This window comes from Hyaena hyaena, unplaced genomic scaffold (assembly GCF_003009895.1).
Source record: "Hyaena hyaena isolate Hyena2069 unplaced genomic scaffold, ASM300989v1 scaffold_57, whole genome shotgun sequence".
NCBI lineage: Eukaryota > Metazoa > Chordata > Mammalia > Carnivora > Hyaenidae > Hyaena > Hyaena hyaena.
The window spans coordinates 4,251,710-4,267,503 of NW_024080690.1; the positions used below are offsets into that span (position 1 = coordinate 4,251,710).

At 44.2% G+C, this 15,794-nt stretch overlaps 1 gene segment (V, D, J or C); it reads left to right on the forward strand.

Annotated features, from left to right (window-relative positions):
• Positions 1-534: 534 nt before the first annotated feature.
• On the forward strand, positions 535-14,357 carry LOC120231551. The segment is given in 3 exon segments: positions 535-567; positions 13,601-13,644; positions 14,005-14,357. Coding segments are annotated over 3 exon segments (402 nt in total).
• The last annotated feature ends 1,437 nt before the right edge of the window (positions 14,358-15,794 follow it).

The following is a 15,794-nucleotide window of genomic DNA, read 5'->3' on the forward strand; positions in this document are numbered from 1 at the left end:
AAAAACTCAAAGTCAGAAAAAAATATAAGTGCTTATGGAAGAGTTCCACATGTCCCCTTCGATTTTTCCTTCATCATCGGATTGTAATTCCAATGCCTGCTGGTGACCACACCAGCTCAATTATCTACAGTTTATTTCCTTATTTGCTCAATCCTGAAGTACATAGAAGGTGATCAAATACTGCCAGTGACTACGTGGAGAATGAGAACTCCAAGTGACAGAGTTCAATGTTTGCTTAGAATTCCACTCCTCTTTGTGGCACCTGGATGGCTCAGTCGTTTAAGCTGCCACATGCCTCAATGTGCGCCTTTACTCTTTAGGCTGCAGGGACTTTATGTCTTACTTTCCCTTCAAACAAAGACACGTTATATTACTTTGCCTACGTGGGAGCCCCCCTTCCTCCTCCTCCTCCCAGGCTGCTGTGCCCTCAAGGAGATTTGCATACTGTTCCCTAAGGGAGGACAAAGGCACAGGGTCTCAGATAAAACTTTCCCACCTGACATAAAAGATCAGCTCATATCCTGAAGTGAGGGACCAGGACTCATCACATAAACTCCTCACAATGAGGTTCCCTGCTCAGCTGCTGGGGCTGCTGGTGCTCTGGATCCCAGGTGAGGGTGAAGGGTGGGGGGGTGAGAGAAGAACACAGTGTGGGGAGGGAGAGCTCTGGAGACACCACTGCACTCCATGCCTATTTTGACCAAGTGTTGCAAGACCTCTGTCCTGCAGTCTGGGAAGGGGAATGTGTTGTGTAGATCTATGACAGTCAGGAACATTCCAGAAGGAACAAAGATCTATCTATGTTCTAGGAAAGACAATGACATAGAGAAAATGAGATGTTGTAGATGAGAGGAGAAACCCCTCTGCGTGTTACAAATTTTAGCATCTCTTTTGGAATTGGATACTTGGGGATATTAATAAAAATCACCAAAAAATGATTTATCCTGAAATAATTACTAATGTAAAATTTTTTCAAAATGACTTATCATGTTTGCATGTAATCTTGCATTTCTCTTCTTCCTTCAGGATCCAGTGGGGATGTCGTGCTGACACAGACTCCACTTTCTCTGCCTGTCACCCTTGGACAGCCGGTCTCCATCTCCTGCAGGGCCAGTCAGAGCCTCGTGCACAGTGATGGATACTCCTATTTAAGTTGGTACCAGCAAAAGCCAGGCCAGTCTCCACGGCCACTCATCTATGCGGCTTCCTACCGGTACTCTGGGGTCCCAGACAGGTTCAGTGGCAGCGGGTCAGGGACAGATTTCACCCTGAGAATCAGCAGGGTGGAGGCTGAGGACATTGGAGTCTATTACTGCATGCAAGCTACACATGCTCCTCGCACAGTGGTACAGCCCCGAACACAAACCTCTCTCCTGTCACGGCCCCGCTGCCCACATGTGCTGTTGGTCTGGGGAGCAACCACTGCACATTCTGAGTCTGAGGAAGAAGACACTAGAGAACCCAGGGGACTAGGTGGCAGCTGCTGACTCTGGGTCACCGGGGTCTCGGCTGTAGCTCAGGCACCACACAGCGAGGACCTAGAAATGGCATGTCCTTGTTGGCAGAAGCAGCAGAGGCTGAAGGGGCCTGAGGGTCCTGGGATCAGGTGGTCATGAGAAAAAGCACAGGTGACTGAAAATCCTTCCTAGGTCTCCCTGCTTGGACTCCTGTCATCAATTCAGTCAGCGCGATAGACAGACACCTGGGACAGAATGTGGGAAAAAGCTTCCGGACTCTCGCCAGGATGCTAAATGGATCAGGACCTTAGGACACTGTCTTGATTTCTGTTCATACCAGGTAATATATTGGCGATGCCCCACATATCACTCACTTTCTGACGGTCCCTGCAAGAGGTGGTGGCCCTCTGTCCTGGAGACACAGTCAAAGAGACTGGAGACTGAGTCAGCACATTGTCCCCAGTGGAGTCAGGAAGGATAAACACAACAAACTGAACTGATGCACTGAGATCTTCACAGCATAGACGAATCAACTTGTGATACTTGTCCCGAAGAGAAGTCCGTGGCCTTGAGTACATGGCCTTGAATTCAGTCTGAAATGTCATCAGGAACAGGAAAAGGTAACAAGGGTGAGATCGGAAGCCTCGTGAAGGCGGGAGTACTACAGTCATCGGTGACCTTGTCTCCCTGCAAATGAGACAGGGATTCTCCTTGTGCTCAGTCCTGAAAACCAATGTCATGTCCCCTTCAAGCCCTCCCAGGCAAACGGGTCACTCCCCTGGCTGCCATTCGTGGGGAAAACCAGGATCTAACTTCCTATTGTTACAACATGGTCACTGATAGCTTGAACCAACATAACTCCTGTTCTCCTACAGCAAGTGACCATGTCTCAAAGACATTGGGGATAGTGACAGAATTGGTATTAGAAGTATTCTATGAAGGGTAAGAATGATTTATAACTGGATTTATGTCTTAAAGGTTAAAAGGGTACAAGAAATCAACTGAGAATCACAGGAGAGGTATTCTATTCCACACAGTCTTGGTCAAATACTTCCATTAGTCTTTTCAGAATGCTGAAGTTTTGTAGGCCAGGAGAATTCCTATTTCCGGTAGATTGAAAAGACCTAATGAAAGGGTGATTGTCATATGCTCTTATTTTATATTTTTTTCTTCATTCCACATGATATTTTCTTACCTGAGAAAACAAAATTTTGGCAATCGCTCCATGGAGAATACCATTAAAACTCTCACCAAAACTACAGAGCAACCGAGGACCTAATTTTGTAGCCAACTTTCACCTGGACTGGATACAGGACACCAGTCAACCAGATCCCAACACTGGGTCCTAACCCTTGTGGAGGCAGAGAATTGGAGATTCTTACACTGTTTACACTCTAAGCATCAACAATGGACAGACTAGCGCTGTTATTCTTACTGCTCCCTATAATGTCATGTCCAACTCCCCACATATTCCCAGCCATGAACACAATCCCCAGTCCCAAGGCACAGGGAGGCTCTTTTGTGATGCTGGCTCCACTTTCCCATTGCATCTGCACCAAAGGGGGCACCACTGCTTCCTTTGGTGAAAAGTGTGCACTATGTAAAGAAAGGTTGCACATCTCAGCTCGCAGCTGTTTGCCTGGAGAAGTTGTTGCCCTGGGTCTTCCACTCAGCGTTAGTTACAAGGTGAACGGGTGAGCAGGGCCTGTGTGGTTCTGCACTAGAGCACTGGGTGTGCCCCTTTCACTCCAATTCAAGGAAAGAGCTGCTCTGGTGTTTGGAAGATTTGATGATGCATGTTTCCACACACTTCAGTTAGTGCTTGTGACATAATGGGCAAGCATCACACAAAAAAAAAAAGAACAAGGAGACCTGTGTATCTAGATCAACTGTGGAATACTTCATAATGGAGAACAAAATTTTCATTATCACGTAGAATGCTGTCAGAACAAGTAACAGGGGATTACATAAATTGGGGGTTCCAAGCTGACTAATAAACGACTTAAAGACCAAACAGTTTCCCCATCATTGCTCTCCGGTCCTAAGTCTATCAATAACAGGCACCTCATGATGGGGAAGTGGCTTACATACCACTTTTGTCCAAACCACAGGAAAGAAACCCTATCTGTTCACTGAACATCAAATACAATTTTGAGTCTTCATTTAAGTCCTCCCGAGCAACCCAGAACCACAGCAGCAACTGCATACACTTCTGGTCTGTAGTCAGTACAGATTGGGGTGATGCCAGCCTTCCACGAACCCAGAGAAGAGGTAGAAGCTGAAAGCCTAAGCTACTGAGATGGTCAAGAATGAAGCCCGTCTATATGCTCAGTAAGCATCCAATATCCCTCCCACACTCATGTATGCTCGACATCAGTGTACTGAGAGTGGATAAGTCTTCATAGCAGAGCCCAAGTGGCAGATGGGAGATACATTGCAAAGAGTCCAGAAGAATATGCAAGTATTTTGCACTGCGCTCACAGGAAATGCAGACATATCCTAGAGATCCTGGGCCTAAATCCAGACTCCTCATCTCAGATAGAACTATGAAGTCACCTCCAGCCCCACCTATGTGGTGTCTGCAGCCTCTCTAAACCCCACATAATCCCATCCCTTCTCTCTGTGACCTTAATTGCTTTTTCAAGTCTTCTGCTGAGACCCAGTGAGATACTATTTTTTCATTCCCATTCTCCCATCTTCTAGTAGCCTCTGGCCAGGAGACAGAAGAGAGCTGAGTGAAGGGCAGTCTTCTGAACGTACCGAGTAATGGTGTCTGGAGGTGGGCAGTGAGGCAGATGCTGGGATGGTCACAGGGAGCGCTGCCGTGCCACATCCCAGGGGAGCATCCTACTGCGGGTGCACCCTGCTCCCTTCTCCACGAGATGCAGCTGAGGCCGTGAAATGGTCAATGATATAAATCGAAGGGTGAACAACTCAGATTCAGATGATACCAAAAAATCTGTAAAATGTAGTCAAGCGTTCATGGGAAGTCATTACGGTCTTCAGACTTCCTTGCCCAAGAGACATACAAAACGTGACTGTCCTCAACCTCCTCTTGAGGTTTACACATCCTTCCACGTTTCAGCCAGAAGACCAGCAACTCATACAGCTTAGGGAGAAACAGGGCCGAGCAGGGAGGCAGCAGCAGGTGCAGCAAAGCCTCTCTGACCCAGGGCCCTGGGGACGAGGTTTGTGTGCGAGGCTGAAGCACTGTGGGAGGAGAGCTATAATACTGCTGACAGTAATAAGTCGCCACATCTTCAGCCTGGATGTTGTTGATGGTGAGGGTGAAATCTGTCTGAGACCCACCGCCGCTGAACCGGTCGGGGACTCCAGGTGCCCGTGTGAATGCCCAGGAAATGAGCAATCGAGGAGCCTGTCCTGGTTTCTGCTGATACCAGGCTAAGTAGGTCTTCTGGTTGTCGCTGTAGAGAAGATTCTGGCTGGACTTGCAGTTGATGGTGACGCTTTTTCCCGTAGACCTACTCATGGAGCTTGGAGACTGGGTCATTTTGATGTCCCCAGAGACACCTGCAATCACAAATGGACAGTGGCCATAAACAGCATCACTGACATAGTAAAATATGTATTCAAAAATGAATGTTTTCTTATTTTTGTAGGAAACCAGACTGTTTTATTGAAATGGTTTATCCATACCACATGGTAGAGTCATTGGCCAATTTTATGAAGATCTTTCTCCTTGAAGCCTCTCACCTGAGATGCAGAGCACCAGGAAGAGGAACCGTTGGGGCTGTGGCATCATCTTGCAGCTGGTCACCCGTCCGATGCACCCAGGCCCCGTCCCCAGGAACCCTATTAATAGGGCTCTGAGCAGTCAGCCTAGGGCCCCAGGAGCCTATGCAAAGCATCAAAGAGTATGAAAGTGTCTGGTCGCTGCCTTGTGAAGCAGAGAATGGAAAGAAAGAGACAAAATATCACGACTCCAGGGAATGGGATTTGTATGCCCAAGAGACCCAGAAGTCACCTCAAACTATGATTCGCATTATTATCCAGCAAAATCCCCAAATGTAAATTCTTGTTAGTACCAAGTGTTCTATTTCAAATCAGCTGAAGTCGACTTTAACACATACATCTCTTTTTGTAGTAAAATGTATGCTTATGAGCATATAAGTTCAGAACCTAACTAAAACAGTATAAATGTGATGTGAGCACATGGGTTCTACTCAAGTTGTTGGATAGAATGAAGACATAGTGCCCACATTTTTGTCCCTGGCTGTGGATCTTTTCTGAATTTTAAATACGTATTTGTAGTTGCACTTGGACAACTGAGAGGAGCCTCCGTTTGACAAAAGCAGACCTCTGATAGTTCCCTCTGCACAAATACTGTCTCAGAAAATGTGTCACCACGTACTTATGAGTCACTCTTGTCACTGCTCCTTCGGTCAACCAGTGTGTGAAACATCTCAGATCCTCCCCAGCCCCCTCCACTAAGTGACCTATGGGGTCACCACTCCTCGGGAGAGGGGGTGGTAGGTGAAATAGTTTTAGCTCCTAGCTCTGCAAGGGAGTTCTTCATTTATTCAGACTCCAAATCAACAATACTTCCAGAATTACGCAAAGCAGTATCAGGAACTTGCCTGGGCATAGAGCATCGAAAACACATCAGACAGAACATCAGCCCTCCTAGTGCTCTCCTTTCGGTGGCAAGGATAGAGAGCAAAGAGACACATGCCCTCTCTGCTGCTGCCACTCCCAGCTTATGAGCTTCCTGTGTTGGAGCAGTGTCATCAGTCAGGGAGAGTGGGGCAGTGGGTGTCCAAGCCCTGTCGTGTAACCTCATCTTTCAGCCTGCACAGAGTCAGAGGAAGAGGGAACAAGTCCATGCAGGATCACAGTTTTGTTTTGGAAAAATAAAGTCAACTGTAGTCTCCTATATTGTCATGTATCCAAATCATCTCTTGATGACAGACAGTAGTCTTTCATTCATAATTTCTCTGCAGCCTGAAACTAACCAGGACACAGGTCAATGACAATAACCAACACTTGAACACTGTGTATAAAAATGAATAGGACCCAGTTCCATCAGAGCGGTTTTCTATGGTTAATACTCATTTCTAGTGAAGGATACTATCTTTCAGTTTTTCTTTTTCCCATATTTTCTTGAAAAATGAACTTTATCTGCATAGAAGACGTAAGCATTGATTCTTCATTTGCCTCCGATTATAGTGACTTCTTTGAAGCACTCACTGTTTCCTTCTATGATCCTTAACACAGAGCATGGGGTACAGATGGAAGAGTGGACATTAGTATTCTTTCCTCCAAACTCAAGTTTCTTCAGTTTCTCCACTCAAGGCTCTCTGTTCCTATTTGGTAGTCTTGGTTTGGATAATGCTGATTCCAACCTAATTCCAAGGATGAAATGCAGGACAGTAGATTCTCTGTTCAGCAAGTTCTCCTCCTTGCCTGCAATGGTCTGTAGAAATCTGTCAAGAATGGCCATCACTGAAGCTTGACCATCCGGAGAAATCTCAGAATTCCTGATAGAATGTGAGGAATGAATACTGTTTGTACAAGGAGCAGACAACACCAGAATCTTTTGGCATCCATGCCAAGCTTCCCTTCATATGGAACTAGTGCAATGGAAGTCAAAGTGGAATGGGAGGAAGAAACTGGATCTTAGTGACATAAATAAGTGGCAGGATCAAACCTAGCCTAAGCCTTTCACTCTGGACTTTTCATTAACGTATGTACCCAGATTCCCTTTCCTATATAATATAGTGCAATTTGAGGCTTCTGGTAATTGCAACTGAAAATTTGCCAAAAGATGTTGTACTCTGAACCAACCCAATATGGTAATAAAATTGGAAATATCTCCATTTATGTTTTGGCCTACAAAGTCTCACCACAACAACTACAAAAGAAGCATTGTTTAAAATGGTCGGCTCCTAACCAGGAAAACCATAGAACATGCAAGCCAATATGGTGATATCAGCCTTTTCCAGCGAGAAGTTCACTATTTTCTTTAGACTGTCAAAACTGGTATTTTTTAAGTCATTAAACATCCTTTACTTAAAGCATAAATTCAATTATTTTGGGGGCCCCTGAGTGGTTCAGTCGGTTAATGGACAATTCCGGCTCATGTAATGTTCTCGTGGAACGTGCGTTGCGGCCCTGCATCAGGCTCTGTGCTGACAGCTCAGAGCCTAGAGCCTGCTTCATATTCTGTGTCTCCTTCTCTCTCTGCCCTTCCCCTGCTTACACACTGTCTCTCAAAAATAAATGTATCTTAAAAACTAAAATAAAATATATTATTTTTATCATAGTTACAATCTTGAAAGAGAACAGGATCTTCTTCAGGAATGAGCACAGCCAATGGGATGGATTGGAAGACGTATACACACATGCACCCTACGTGCATGCACACATATCTACACATTGTCATAAAAGAAATGTAGTCAACTTGATATCAGGTACAGCTGTCCTAGCTTTATACGTTTACATGCATTCCATGAAGTGCTCCTCCTCATGAACTATACCATCTTTAAATCAGTAATCAAAAACCTCCAAATAAACAAAAGTACAGGACCAGACAGATTCACTGGTAACTTCTAACAAACATTCAAAGATTTAATATCTGTTCTTCTTGAGGTGCCTGGGTGGCTCGGTCAGGTAAACATCTGAATTTGGCTCAGGTCATGATCTTGTGGTTCATGAGTTCAAGCCCCGGACCAGGTTCTGTACTGACAGCTCGAAGCAGGAGCCTGCTTGAGATTATGTTTCTCCCACTCTCTGACCCTCCCCTGCTCATGCTCTGTCTCTGTATTTTCTCAAAAATAAGTAAACATTTAACAAAATTTATCTATTCTCAAAATTCCAAAAAGTTGAAGAGGAAAAATGCTTCAAATTTGTTTTATGAAGCCAGTTTTAACCTGATACCAAATTCAGACAAGGATACCTCAAGAAAAAAAATTACATGCCGATATCCTGGATGAATATAGATACAAAATAATAGCAAACCAAATTCAACAATGCATGAAAATGATCACACACCATGATCAGGTAGGACTCTTCCAGGGATGCAAGGATGGTTCACCATCCACAGAACAAACAACATGTTCTATCATATTAACAAAATTAAAAGTAAAAACCAGAGAACTGTCTCAAGAGATGCAGAAATAGCATCTGATAAAATTCAGTACCCATTTATACGAAAGAGAAGAAATAACAAGTGTTAGAGAGGATGTGGAGAAAGGAGAACCCTCAGGCACGATTGGTGGGAATGAAAACTGGTGCAGCCACTATGGAAAACAGTATGGAGTTTCCTCAAAACCTTAACAATGGAAGTACCATATGATCCAGCTATTCCACTTCTGGGTATTTATCTTAGGAAAACAAAACAGTGAAAAGATATCTGTACCAGGGTGGCCATTGCTGTGTTGTTTAAAACAGCCATGATAGGAAACAACCTCAGTATCCATCGATGGATAAATGGATAAAGGAGATGTGATTTATACATATACACACACAATGAAATACTACTCAGCTGTGAAAGGGAAGGAAATCCTGCCATTTGCGACAACATGGGTGAAACTTCTCTCCCCACCTCCCCCAACCCCATCCACAGCTGGTGAGCGGCTGGAGTCCCTTCTTCACCCACAGGGAGACACTGACACTCCTGGTGGGCTAGTCCTTCTCCAGCTGGACCTCCAACCGCCTTGTAGAGCCACAGGCAGCTGCTGTAGAGAATGAAGTATGGACACAGAAGCCTCCTGAGATCAGACTCTGACCCAGGAGGCTGTGCTCCTTGCAAGGCTTCATCGTGTATGGACTTGATGTCGTTCACACAGCAGGCCAGGCACAGCCACCTGGCTTTTAGGGACTGGAGCTTCTCCACCACCAGGTGGCTATAGGTACCCTGTGTCTGTGAGAATCATGGCACCTTCTCCACAATGTGCAGGGTGCACTAGGCCTCCCCTCTAAACATTCACATGGGATGGTGTGGACCAAATTTCAGGTCATCCCTGAAACAAACCTGAGAGTCACTTTTCACTCCTTGAAAAGTTGCTCTAATATATAATTGAAATTGAAACTTGCTCCTATATATAAACAAAATCTTTGAGCGATAGCCAACAATTCACTTTGAATAAAACACAAAACTAAAGTGAAAGTGAGGAAATTTGAGTAGAAATTAGGAACCAATATTAAAGGGCCTGTTTCTCTGTAAAGTGGACCAAAGCGGTGGGAAAAGGTACAGGATGGAGAGGAAGAGGTGATATCACAGATAAGGGTCTGGCCCATGGGTCCCAATTTGGGTCAGCTCTGGAGAGTGATCCCAGCTCTGCACCTCCCTATGGGGGTGGGTTAGGCTTTTGTCTGCCTGCATTACAACTTAACATCCTCCTCTGCTGAATCTGGCTTTCTCTCTTCAGAGATGTTCATCTTAAGAATATTCCCCCAGCAGGGGCTCCTGGGTGGCTCAGGAGGTTAAGCATTCGACTCCAGATTTCAAATCAGATCATGATCTCACCAATGATGGGTTTGGGCCCCATCTCCAGCTCTTCGCTGACAATATGCAGCCTGCTTGGATTCACTCTATCTCCCTCCCACTCTGACCCTCCACTGCAATCTCTCTCTCTCTCTCTCTCTCTTTCTCAAAGTAAATAAATAAATATCAAAATAATTTTAAAAAAGGAATATTCCCCAACCAGTGCTAAATTCGATGTGAGTCTGCTGTGCAGGGTGAATGATGATGTCTGTGGCACAGGCCAGATTGTCATAATGACCCTCAACGTAAGAGGTGTTCATTGTCTAAAATCAATAGTGATAGAATAATGGCAGAAATTGGGATCGGTGGCAATAGACCTTGATCACAATTTATTTGAAATAAATCAGTGCGCAGCCACTTAGAGAAGTTTGTCTCTCTTACTGGAAAACTGTAGGTCAGGTGAGCTGAAGCCTAAACTTACTGCTTCTGACTCAGTTCCTTGACCTCAGCCAGGTCAGCATCTCAAAGCTCATGGACTGAGTGCAAGGCCAGGTCTTGAAGGAAGGACCCTGAAGCTTTGCCAGAGATATATTGAGCACATCTTGCTTCCTCATTCTCCCTAAAGAACTCAGGGCTCAGCGTCTGAGCTCAGAATGTCCCTTCTCTGCCCTGATGAGGAAGCTCGCTGCTAGGAGGAGACAAGGGGAAGGCCATGCTCCAGTCGGTGGAGAAGGAAACTTTTCTCTGTGCTTAGTGTTTAGTGTTTGAGAAATTAGAAGGGATGAAACAGAGGGTTCATATGTAAATCTTCAGTTGGCTTGAATGGTGCCAGAATTTCTTCTAGAGTCTTGGTGTTGACTGAATATGTTAATGCTTCATACCCTCTCTGTCTTTATCAGGATAAATAAATAAACTTATAAAAGTATAGATTTGAGACACCTAGAGTCCTGTTTCCCACCTGGACCTCATGGAAGTTCTGAAACACTGCTTACAAGTCTTATTAATTCCGGGTAATGACGGTGACCAGCTTGATGGGCTCTGGGTTATGTCCAGGGCACAATAGAGTTTGTAAACATGCAGGGGAAAAAAATACCTGTTTACAATGAGGAGCCCTCTTCCTTTGGTCAACAGAGAGTATAGGAAATTTTCAAGCCTTTTCTAGATCCCAAAAGAATTTTTATAAGATTTTACATATTCTGGATATTTTCAGGCAAGAAATTACAAGACCAGGAACCAAACAGAAAAGGGGACTTTTAACTTTCCATGTTATGTTTCATAGGCAATAGCAATACTCTTTGAAATTCCAGCATTCTAAAGAAAACTGTCTAAAATTAATCTCTTTAAAATGGATATACAGTAAAAGAAACATGATAGATCACTATTTTCCATATATACTTCCAAACTTTTAGTTTTCACGTACGATAATGTGTGATATAATTCCTTTTTTTTTAGTATAGATAACACACTGTTATATAATGTGATTCATGATCTGACATCTGGAATGAATAGTCCTCTAGCTCACTTTAAAATGCATAAGATTGGTTTATATTTTTCCTTTTGATTTTTTCCTTTGGTTTTTATTTTCAGTTACTTAACTCTCTGAATTCATTCATGAGAAGGATTCATTAAGAGGACTGCAATTTTCAAGGGCAACAAGACTGAATGGGCTACCCTTATAAGAGAGATCAATTAGGAAAACCACACAAAAAGGTAAATAAAATGCCAACTAGTAACATATGGGACATGGGCTGTTATAAGCCTGATTCTATCACAATATTTCAATAGCAATCGAGTCCCTCCCCAGAGTTCAGGGTTTACTTTCAAAATTACTTTTATACAATATCTTTTCCTGCCCTGGTACAAAATGTTCCTGGAGGATTTCTAGAAGGTTTTCACACTGACCTTGTTTGCGTAATCATGCCTACCATTGTATGTTATCAGGGTTTTCTTGTTTTTTTATTTTTTGTTTTTCAGTTCTGTATGATTTGGGTTTAAATTCCCTGAGATCTAATAAAACCACAAATCCTCTCTCCGTTTCTCCAGGATTTTGTTTACAGGACTGTGACTCCCTTTGTGAGGCCACTTGAAGCAGACACTATTCTCATAAACGATTCCATATGGCATACATCAGGCTGATGCAGGAAGGTTCATCAGGTCATGTCCCTCTTTTCATGAAGGATGGTTGTAAACTGTTGCCTCCAACAGCTCTGAACATGGACCTGATTCCACAGTGACTGTCGTTAAGTGGAGACCCAAGAAAATGTCAGTCATAGATGGAGGTTACACTCCGACATTAAATTGTTGTCGCAGGTATTGCTATTCTCACATACAGAATCTGTTTTTGAACTCAGGGACTCATAGCTGTTGCCGCCTCACGTAAACCAGTGCGAAACCCAGCTTCTCCCACGGCGCTAACAGGACCCCAGAACCTCTGACAGACACTGGTTATACACGGGGCACCTGGGTGGCTCCATTGGTTAAGAATCTGACTTTAACTCTGATTATGATTGCCCAGTTTGTGGGTTCGAACCCTCGTCAGGTTCTGTGCTGATAGCTCAGAGCCTGGTGCCTATTTCAGATTCTGTGTCTCCCTTCTCTCTGCCCCTCTACTACTTGTGCTCTGTCTCTCTGTCTCAAAAATAAATAAACTATATGATACATTTTTTAAAGAAATTGATTATACATGATGAGAAGACTGCATAAAGGAAAGGATTTCCTAAGCATCTAAAAGAAAATAATAACAAAGAAAAGGATACATTACAAACTTAAACATTCTTCATTCTCTCCAATCTGCTTAGCAATTGTTTCCCGTAAGAAATCCCTGACTTGGGTGAGATGAGGGGTGTGTTTCTGTGTTTATTCCACAGCTCATATATACCATATGGTGTGTGTGTGTCTGTCTATGTATGTATGTATGTATGTATGTATCTATCTATCTATCTATCTATTTATCTACCTATCTGCCTGTCTGTCTAAATACCTAGGGTGAAAGAGAGAAGAAAGACAGGATACACACCATGTTGTAACAAACGGTTACCAAAATTGAACACTCACTGCCTAAAGCATAAAATTCTACTCCTTTAGTTCTCTACCTGTGAGTGATTCTTTCTCCCTGTCAAGGTCTTTTTACTTTCATCTTCTTGAAAGTCCCAGGGTAAGTATAATTCATTAATTAATGATTATTAAAGTGTCTTAAAACATTAGCCTGGAAACAGCAGATACCAGAGGCTATAGAAATCTCTAGTTCATCCTGTGGTTTGGAGATACTCATCCAATCAACCAGAATGGGGCGGCTCTGTCTCGTCCAGGACAGTAGCTGAGAGGAATCCAAGCAGAAAGGCCATTCTCCTGTCAGATAGTGACTCGGACACTCAAAGCCACATCTTCAGGGTCTCTGGAGCTTTCTCAGAAAGGCAGGGCTGTGAGCACTGTGTCTTTCTAAACATTCAGATCCTTCTTCCCACACAGCAGTAAGGAATTTGTCTCTGGTAGTTTCCCTCCAAGCACAGAACACATGGGAAGGTACTTTGCTCACAGGAGAGGTCCCTGTGGCCCTGCCTTTGGCTCTTTCCCCTCTGCCACACCCCCCAGGGGATTTGCATGTGGTCCCCTGGGAGGCCCTGCCCTGTGACATAAAGCTCAGCTCTGTGCTTCTCTTTACCTGTGAGGACCCATCAGTCCCACTTCTCACAATGAGGTTCCCTGCTCAGCTGCTGGGGCTGCTGGTGCTCTGGATCCCAGGTGAGGGCGGAGGGGGTGAGAGAGGAGCACGGGGTGTGGGGGGAGAGCTCTGGGGGCACCACTGCTCCCCATGTGTATTCTGTCCAAGATGGGACTGCCCTTCAGCAAGGGGAATTTAATTTGGGGGCCTGGGAAAGCAAGAACAAACAGAAAGGAACAAGGAACAGTGCTTTAGTGAGATGCTGGGGAATAAAGAGGCTGCTTTGTGTCTGCAATTCTTGGGTTTCCTTTGGACATTGAATATAATTAAATATGAATCCAATCACAAAAAAAATGATTTTGCTGAAAACACACCAAAAAAAAACCCCCTTAAAATCAGAAAAAGTGGCATAAAATTGTGCTTCCCTCTCATTACTTCAGGATCCAGTGGGGATGTGGTGCTGACGCAGACCCCTCTCTCCTTGCCTGTCACCCCTGGACAGCCGGCCTCCATCTCCTGCAGGGCCAGTCAGAGCCTCCTGCACAGTAATGGAGGCAGCCTTTTAAACTGGTTCCTGCAGAAGCCAGGCCAGTCTCCACGGCTCCTCATCTCTTGGGCTTCCAGCCGGGCTTCTGGGGTCCCAGACAGGTTCAGCGGCAGCGGGTCAGGGACAGATTTCACCCTGACAATCAGCAGGGTGGAGGCCGAGGATGTTGGAGTTTATTACTGCATGCAAGCTCTACAATCTCCTCACACAGTGGTTCAGCCCCGAACACAAATTTCTGTTCCATGACACTCAGCTGCCCCAGCTGGTAGCTTCTCTGGGGAACACACAGAACGTTCTCTGAGGCTGTGTGAGAGGAAGGTGCTAGAGACTCGGGGACAGCCTGCAGCTGGGCAGTAAGGCCCCTCAGCGGCACAGCAGGGGGCAGAACCAGCAGGGAAATGGCAGGGATCCTGTCCTGTGAGGAATGGGTCACTGTGAAGGAAAGAGCCAATGACAGCCCCGCCCCATCCCCGGTCCCAAGCCTGTGCTTTCAGTTAAATATCGCCAGTCTAATCACGAGTCAAGTCACATAGATATTTGGTGACTGATTAATCCATACTGGAGATGAACAGTGTGGGGTACATTTTCCACAGCAACTTTTGCTAATGTTGGTAATGGTGGTATTTCTCACTGTCTCTTTTTCTCACTTCTCTGCTACTTTCCCTACCCCTCCATTCATATGTTGAAGAGAGCACCCTGCTCAAGCTCCCTCCCTGAGAGTATGAATGAGAAAGATTATTAACCATGTTTAATCCTGATCAAATTACCTCTTTGAAAATATTCTGCAAATGTAAGATTCCTGTGCCAAGATTCTTTGCTTTCCTTCCATTGCATTTTTTCTATGTGAAAAGGGGATTCTTGCATTTTCAAAAGTGATGACCCTGAATAACATATTTTGGGGAAATGTACAGTAAATTCATGCATTGGGTACATTCCCTTCAATAGATTCATGACCTTCAACGTGAATTGTGACCTAATCACGGGTCATGCCGTTAGGTCCTCACATACATGACAGAAGCAAGAGTGATTAAATCCATAAATATCTAATCTTGTGCCTAGTTAAGAAAATAAAGTGTGCTAGGGATGATTGTCTCTTCCAAGGTAATGAATATCATGACAGGTACAATTAGATCCAATGTTTCAATTCTGGTTGCTATGACAGGCATTGGGGAAATGTATACAGAAATCAAGCAGCCCAGAGCCCACACAGCATGGCAGCCAGGTGATGGGTCTGAAACCCCTTTTCTAAGATGCATGTTCATCATTATTGATTGAGATCTACAAATCCACTGCTTTCTTGTCTCCAACAAACTTTGGTAAATGGTGTTTTCCTTCAACTCAGGAAACTTTCTAGTTTCCATTTCTGTTCTTTCTAGTGTACATATTTGTTCTTTCCGGATCCCACTTTTACCTGGTGAGTTCTTACTTAGTTTTTAAATGTTTGGGGATTTTTTGATAACTTTTTGTTTCTGGCTTGAATACATTTCCCTGTTTCCATTGAAAACTTTTTATGACTTGTATCCATTTTAATTCTTATTGACATAACCTGTGGCCCACATTGTGATCTATACGGTGAATGCTTTGAGTGAATGTGTATTTTATGATCTTCAGCATAGCATCCTCCATGTATGCATTATGTCCCTATGGTTTATTGATGTCACTTTCAAGGCCTTTGTCTCCTCA